The following is an 8,186-nucleotide window of genomic DNA, read 5'->3' as shown; positions in this document are numbered from 1 at the left end:
AGTCGGTTTTCCACAGGCACACACATTTGGAACGGACTTTAGGTAATACAGAACAATTATATTTCATAGTCACATGCGTGTTGAAAAGGTTGCAAATCAAATGCTGTCTACACACAAGGCACAAACAAAAGCAAATTAAAAAACAAATCTCTTTTTACACATACATGTTTAGATACAGGTTGAAAATTGTCTCCCTTCAATCAATACATTTCCAACTAGATGATTACCCGCAAATTTGAAAAAGATCGACCGAGAACTTTGGCCGTGCATCGCGGACAGACACACAGACAACACAGACACACAGACACTAGTCGTATATATATATAGAAGCTATCAAATTTCAAAAACATTCTATATTTACGTACAGGAGGGAAAAGAATGAAAGAATCTGGTCGTTTCTTGATAATAGACACCTGTAAGGCGACTAAATATTCTTCGAAACTCCCAAATTTTCACCCCCCCCCCCCCCCTGCAAAAAAAAAGAAAAAAAGAAAAAGAAAAAAGAAAGTCAGTCAGGCATTTGGGGATGTAGGACCGATCAACATTATAATAATATATATTATAATCTGTTTAGTTTTACAGCTGACAGAATACACTGGAGATAGCCCCTGGAAGTCAGTAATTCCCAAAAGAAATGACCTTTTAAAAATGAATAACATTTTCATTCACAAATCACTTTTTTTTAGGGGGAGGGGTTCGAAAGGAAGCAGGTTTCATCCGCAAGCCAATAAATGTTTTACAGCAAGACGTTCCTTTGTCATTTCCAAATCTACAGGGAATGTGTCACGTTTGTAAGATGCTGAAAAGTGAAACATTTGTACACGTTTTGGTCACTGTTGTTTGGACCAACAGATCGGCGCGGCGTTGCACAGCAGACAATGCGACGCAAATTATAACAATCATTGTTAGTAAAATAGCAGTGACAATTAATTTGGTGTTTGTTGACCTGCATCTGTCCACACAATTGGTGACGTTCCCTCGTAGATCCTCAAAATGAGCCAACGGTCATACTTTCCTGTATACAAACAAAAAGGTATGGGTCTAAGTTCATAAAAAACAAACAAACAAACAAATAAACAAACAAAAAGACGCACACACAGACACACAGATCGACAAACAGTCACCCACACAGCTACAACAGGGGCGGATCCAGGGGGTGGGGTGGGGATCCAGGGTTTCGATCCCCAGCCTAAAGAAAATAAAGATAAAAAAGATATTTTAAAAAAATTTGAAAATAAAGAAAATATAATGGCTCAGATTGCACCAGATTGCCCCATTTTCCTTGTTTTTATCAACATTTTCCGGGGGGGGCGGGGGGGGAGGGGCATACCCCTGAACCCCCTGGGAGCCGGCCTTTGTCTTCTAAATGACGGATTTGGAAGGTAGTATAAGAGGTTTCCTTAACTAAACGCTTTGCGTCGTCGATCTGTCCCTAAAAGAAATTTGGACCCCCCCCCCCCCCTTAAAAATGATGTGATCCAAATACTCACACACACATCAGATAAAAACAAAGAAACAAAGGCACAAAGAGGCAAACCCGAGACTATAATTACAGAGTTCCCCACCTGCTCCCCCGACTTCACACACACACACACACACACACACACACACACACACACACACACACACACACACACACACACACACACACACACACACACACACACACACACACACACATATATATATACATATATACAGGTCGAAAATTTGGGCTGCCACTTGACATTCTTTGTTTGGCTTTTCTTGTCCTTGATATATAGTCACAGACACACCCAAACCAACAACCACACACACACACACCCACACACACACCCACACACACACTCTATCATACCTGTCATACCTGTCCGGTGGGGTGTCTGAGTTCGCAGCAACTAGCCGTAATAGTACACGTAGGCCGCAATGTAGTAGAGATAGATGCCCGCCATCGCCCAGATAGCGATTCCAAACAGGACAGCCAGAAATAAGAAGAGCCACACTATCTTCAGGCTGTGGGCAGCGTGCTCATACTTTTTGTCCAGCACTTGCATCCTGGCCTGTGACAAGGAGCCATTGGAAAGAACGTGATACAGGGGAGTTTGGATTGGATTTTTTTTTTGGGGGGGGGGGTCAAAGAGAGAGAGAGAGATAGATAGAGAGAGATAGATAGAGAGAGAGATAGAGAGAGAGAGAGAGAGAGAGAGAGAGAGAGAGAGAGAGAGAACTTTGAACTTTGAACTTTATTACAGGAAAGATAGCATTAGGTCCGTAGGACCTTTCTTACAGCTAGTCCTGATCTAAGCATGACATCACAGAGAGAGAGAGAGAGAGAGAGAGAGAGAGAGAGAGAGAGAGAGAGAGAGAGACAGAGACAGAGAGACAGACAGAGACAGATTGAGACAGACAGACAGACAGAGACAGATTGAGACAGACAGAGACAGATTGACTGAGACAGACAGACAGACAGACAGACAGCCATTTTGGAAAATGTATGCTTCTAAAGTTCAAGGGACATTCGCTGTGTTGTAATTTAGAAACACCTGCAATGATTTGCTGAAAACTGGTCCGATACTATTCCAAATAGTAACATGAATTTTAATCAGCGAGCGGTTTGCTTCGCCCCGCTCTCCTGTGTCAGGAGCCGGATTCCGTTCGTCATCATATTTTATTTATTCCTCACAGATACCCATTCGTCAAAGCAGATTAAGACCGTTGGTATAACGAAGTCAAACCTACAGCATTCAGCTTTGAAAAATAAAACGACCAAACACTAATTCTAAGACCATCATAGTGTGTATTTTTATCTATTCAACACCCAACACGAACTCTGTAGCTCTCGGCTCAATTTTAAATCTTTACCTTTAGGAATAGCGCATGAAATACTCAGGGGCGAAAGGTAGAACGAAATTACACAGCATATCACCAACTCATGTCCCTAATAGGAAAACTTCCTGCGAGGACGTAAAGGATCCCCAAGTTAGTAGAACGAAAATAATGACTGGCGCAAAAAGGCGTCACAATGAGAATAATGAATTACAGTCTGGGATTCTCTCTCAAAAAACAGCAGTTTTTAATGTGAGTAACTCAGGCCTCAAACGTTCATTTTAATGTATTCCTGGTGTGTGGTCACATTATTACAACCCTCAACCTTAACTGGATATCTCTCGGGGCGATGAAAAACAGTTTTCTTGCTAGACGTTATCTCTTTAAAGGCCCAGTCTGCCTCAAATGGTTTACCGAACGATTTAAATCTCATGAAAAAAGCAGTTCTAACCTGACGAACACAGTTGAAATGGCATTTAAAAGCATTAAATGACACAATTAATTTGAATGGCTATTTAGCTCGCGTAAACCACACACCAGTTTTCGTGGTTTATCTAACCCCTGAGCCATCGTGAACCCGTGCGATCAAATTTCCTTTTTTTTTCACAATTTAGTCGTCAGTTTGTGATTTCAATGCGACTCGCTGTATCTGCAATAGCACGTTATTGTGTACCTCTGAATCTAAAACGCAACAAACGGCTGCAAGTCACACGAACTTATCGGCGGCGGTTGCCTTGAAAGAGCAAGCGCTATGCAGAACATTCGTCTGCTTTGGGAAACACGACCTTGCGTGACCCTGCTTCCGGGCTCCCTTTTTTTAAACTTTCAAAACTTCGTTTTGTACTGATCTTGTTTTGATGAAAAAAGAATTATTTTATGATTTAAAAATGTTTGTGTAACAAGCTGTCGATTTATTTAGATTTTAAAAGTTAGGTCTAGCACCAAAATGAGGCGTCCGATTTGTCTCATTGTAAATCCGGCTGGCCACGCAAAAATTAATTCTTTGAAAAATGCTTGCTCTTTACGGAGGCCACCTAGGATGTTCTCAAGCGTTGAGCGTTTAAACGAACGGGTGTTTGTACTGTGTGTAAAAGCCAGACAGTGTCAGTGACCGGAAACTAATGGTTTACGGGAAGCTGAGTGTGCCTTTAAGCCGAGGATCAAAGTCAGTCGTGTGTTCATTTCCATGCGGCTTCATATTCTCCCAGGAGCCAGGACCCTGCTTCCTATATAATTATGTTGTTGTCTAAATAAACGATTTTCTGAAATAACTCTGTCGGGTTTGTAAGGGTTGTGGAAGAATGACCTTTTCTTGCGAAACGCAGACAAACAATGGAGGGACGTGTTTCCGGCACACCCCTCGCTAGTGATTGGTCCGTCCATTGTTTGTCTGCAATTTTGCAAGAAAAGATCACTCCCCCACAACCCATACAAACCCGACGGAGTTATTTTCGGAATTCGTCTATTCAGAGCGCATACGTGGGTCGGTGTGAATGTCACCCACCTTCCAGGCAAGCACGATGGCCACGGCGCCACACCAGAAACCACACAAGATGGCGCTGAGCGTGGACATGACGAGTGCACATGTTGTGCTGATGGGCTCTTCAACACAGCGGTTCACGCCTCCTCCGAGGTGTGGTTGAGTCACCTGTCATTCAAGGCAAATACCAGTGGTTGAGTCACCTGTCATTCTAGGCAAATATCAGTGGTTGAGTCACCTGCCATTCAAGGCAAATATCAGTGGTTTAGTCACCTGTCATTTAAGGCAAATATCAGTGGTTGAGTCACCTGTCATTCAAGGCAAATATCAGTGGTTGAGTCACCTGTCATTCAAGGCAAACATCAGTGGTTGAGTCATCTGTCATTCAAGGTAAATATCAGTGGTTTAGTCACCTGTCATTCAAGGTAAATATCAGTGGTTTAGTCACCTGTCATTCAAGGTAAACATCAGTGGTTGAGTCACCGGTCATTCAAGGCAAATATCAGTGCATGATTGGGTAGTAATTACCATTTTGTGACTCCGCTTGGTTGATTACAAAATAAAGAATAAGTGCAGGAGACGAATAAGATTAGCTAATGCCAATGACGAATTGGCCTGTTCATCTACGGTTATGTAGTGACACCCGCTAGCATGCTTATAAATTGTTCGTTTCAAAAACAACAACAACAACAACAACAACAACAACAACTAGTAACCAGTAAAAAAATCAACCACCTAACCCCAAAACCAAACCCCAATCAATCATTCAATCACTCAATCAATCAATCAGTTCATCAATAAATCACTCGATCAATCAGTTACCCATCTATCTGTCCATCCACATACCAATCAATAGGTACTGCACAAAGGAAGACAGGAAAGAAGCCAGAAAGAATGATTGAGAGAAAGAAAGAACAAGCAACAAACCAGAGACTAAAACTCAAAAGAAAAGCGAGAAGAAACCAACCATGACGGATGTGTTGGGTGACGGGACGGTCTGAGTAACAGGCAAATGCTGGGGGTAGGTACCCGTACCCGGGTTGAAGTCAGCAGATCCAGATGCCGCGCTGTACGGTGACCAAGTGGGATTCATACCAGAACCATGGGCGGCATAGTACCCCGGAGGCTGCTGACCTATGGTTATTACAAACAGAATTTGTTAAATTCTTCAACTGAAACATAGCCATTACAACCGTGAGTGAGCTGCCTCAAAACTAATGACTGTTTAACGCTTCAACAGGCTTCAATGAGGCGATGCCGGTCAGTCGGGCGTCAATTGACCTTTATAACCTCGAAGTTTCAATTGGAAGTCTATTAAGGAAGGTATCAATCAATCAATCAATCAATCAATCAATCAATCAATCAATCAATCAATCAATCAATCAATCAATTACAACTTATTTCAATCACATGCATAGGCCTAATCTTTCGTTGTTCAACGATGATTTACCTCAAAGATGCGTGTTGGTCTGTCACATTGTAAATTCTAGATGCTTTCAGTTCAGTCCAGCTTGCTTTTCCGTAAGTACCATGATTTGCCGTTCGCACAATAATGGCAATACATGACATGTTGTAGTGTGGTCGAATGAATGCCATCACGGTAAGGCAATTATGGGCATTACTTGCGCCATATGAGACAGGATATTTCCCAGAAATCTATTTATAGTCGCCAGCGAAACGCACTATCTCAATGGGTTTGTTCGTGTATCCTTGGCATTTGTTGTCATTAATCCAACAAAATAAGGGCACAAATTTGTGGCCCACAAACTGCAAATGTGCGCAAGACTCGACACAGACTAAAATTGCCTAAAGCGCCAATGCGGGTTTGACCGAACGATTACATATTTTCCTCATATCCGAGTAATCACAACACCTATATATATACAGCGGACACACTGCACACGCACGCAAGCACTGACTCGGCACGCACGCATGCACGCGCGCAAGCAGACAAACACACACACACACACACACACACACACACACACACACACACACAGAACCTTGCCCAGTACCAGGAACTAACTCAACTTCAAGACCTTGATCAGTCGAGAAATATCCGATCGAACTAGTCAAGTCACAAAACCGATACCGTCTTACCAACACCAGCGGGAACCTGCTTCGAATGAGTTTCAGTCGCCATCCCTTGTGTATGAGAGATTGTCAGCTCCCAATGGCAACGTACTCAAGGTCAAAAAAATGTTCTGGTGCTAACACGGAGCCAAACACAGAGTTCTATATTTCTGTGGAGCCAAATTGTAAACACAAAATATGGCGGCTTCTCCAAAGTCTGTTCACGTGTGTGCACTACCTGCCTCGTAGTGAAATGCGAAGACTGCACGCGCGCGGGTGAATGAGCTGTGTGTGTGGCGATGCAGTGTGCAATGTTTGAGCGGAACGTGCTTTTCCTCCCACGGCGCATATTCTCTTCATTTCTGGATTTAACAGATGTTTGTTTTCTGTCAGGAAGAAATGCCGAATTTCCTGCAAACGCTCACTGGCTAAGATTGCTCTTATCAATACCATTAGAGCCGGCTGAAGACAAACCAATAACTGACAGCCTAAGACCGACCACATTTTTATTTATTTATATGATGACGGATTGCTATCCGTTATATAGCCGCTAAGATAAGTACTAGAAGCTTGTGTGAATATGAATGTGTATACATTTGTCCGAATGCTAGTGTGTGTGTGTGTCAGTGTGTGTGTGTGTGTGTGTGTGTGTGTGTATGTCAGTGTGTGTGCGGTGAGAACTTAGATGCCGTGCGTGCGGCCGTGAGCTTTCCGGCTTTGAATATTATATCAACATTAATATTTTTGTGGGAGGAAAAGGCAGCAACCTTGACAACTTTTCAAACCATTTCATTCTGAAGGAATCATTATATAGCCAGGACATTTACGTCCGGCATCTGATATCTCCAATAGGATGCATTGCACACCCTCAGCCTTCATCATTTCAGTGCGGGATTCCACACAGTAAGTTTCAAGACGTTTTTGTTGTGATGTTTATTTATATGACATTTTTATGGGGGCCAGGAGGCCCCCATTCATACGGTTAGTTTCGAGGTTGACCATGGGCAGCGCCATTTTGTTGTGAAATACGTCATCAGTTTGTGTACACAGGAAGTTGTGACATCCGTCACCCTATGGGTGGGGTGAAGGCACTTTGAACTCAAAGCCATGACGTTCCCTACACAAGGCTTTGATAACGAACGGATAAGGGGCGTAACTCCGTAGTCATATTACAGTTGAAAATTCAAAGCGGGTCGGCTTCACTCAATTACTTGGCATCAGAGGCTTGACATAAATTAGGAAAACAAATGGTTGGACCCATCATGGACCAACTAAAACGCTAAAACTCTACCTCCTGAAAGTTCAAAATTCTGCAGCACGCCTGATCCTCAAAGCACGAAAAAAAGATCATGTCACACCACTTCGCCGCACACTCCACTGGTTACCCATCCAAGCCCGCATTGAATACAAACTGTCCACTCTCTGCTTTCACTTCTTCTCTGCCTCGTCTCCTGCTTATTTCTCTGAACTTCTCACTGTATACACTCCTGCTAGACAACTCCGCTCCTCTTCTGATAGCCGCACCCTAGTCATCCCACACACAAAATCAAAAGCATATGGACAACGCACTTTTGCATTTTGCGCATCTACTCAATGGAACTCTCTCCCCTCTCACATTCGCCACTCTCAGTCAGTACAGTCATTCAAGCGAGCACTCAAAACTCACCTCTTCCAGAAACACAACTCCTAAAGTCGCAACATTTTGCCATCCTGTTCTGAAACGGTTCCATCTCTATTCAGCTTGTTATTTTTGTCTTTTGTTTTAAATTATTATAAATATAATTTTTCACTGCAGTAGTCCTTTAACTTTAACCCTTAGCTGTAAGCT

General features: G+C 42.8%; 1 protein-coding gene across 2 annotated transcripts in view; it reads right to left on the bottom strand.

The window, feature by feature from the left end:
* LOC138968530 (uncharacterized) overlaps positions 1–6,644 on the bottom strand; it is an 8,592-nt gene extending 1,948 nt beyond the window's left edge. Inside the window, exons 1-5 of one of the 2 annotated variants that reach the window (XM_070341117.1) lie at positions 6,386–6,644; positions 5,253–5,419; positions 4,310–4,453; positions 1,838–2,039; positions 1–1,015 (exon numbers count right to left, since the gene is read on the bottom strand). The exon at positions 1–1,015 is cut by the window's left edge and continues 1,948 nt beyond it. In XM_070341117.1, the coding sequence (XP_070197218.1) occupies positions 1,878–2,039; positions 4,310–4,453; positions 5,253–5,419; positions 6,386–6,428 (516 nt within the window). In that variant the 5' untranslated portion in view covers positions 6,429–6,644 and the 3' untranslated portion in view covers positions 1–1,015; positions 1,838–1,877. The remainder of the gene's footprint in view (positions 1,016–1,837; positions 2,040–4,309; positions 4,454–5,252; positions 5,420–6,385) is intronic. The other variant, XM_070341110.1, reaches the window with a different exon arrangement.
* Positions 6,645–8,186: the final 1,542 nt, after the last annotated feature.

Source organism: Littorina saxatilis, linkage group LG1 (genome assembly GCF_037325665.1).
Source record: "Littorina saxatilis isolate snail1 linkage group LG1, US_GU_Lsax_2.0, whole genome shotgun sequence".
Taxonomy (NCBI): Eukaryota; Metazoa; Mollusca; class Gastropoda; order Littorinimorpha; family Littorinidae; genus Littorina; species Littorina saxatilis.
This window is presented reverse-complemented; position numbering and strand designations above follow the sequence as displayed.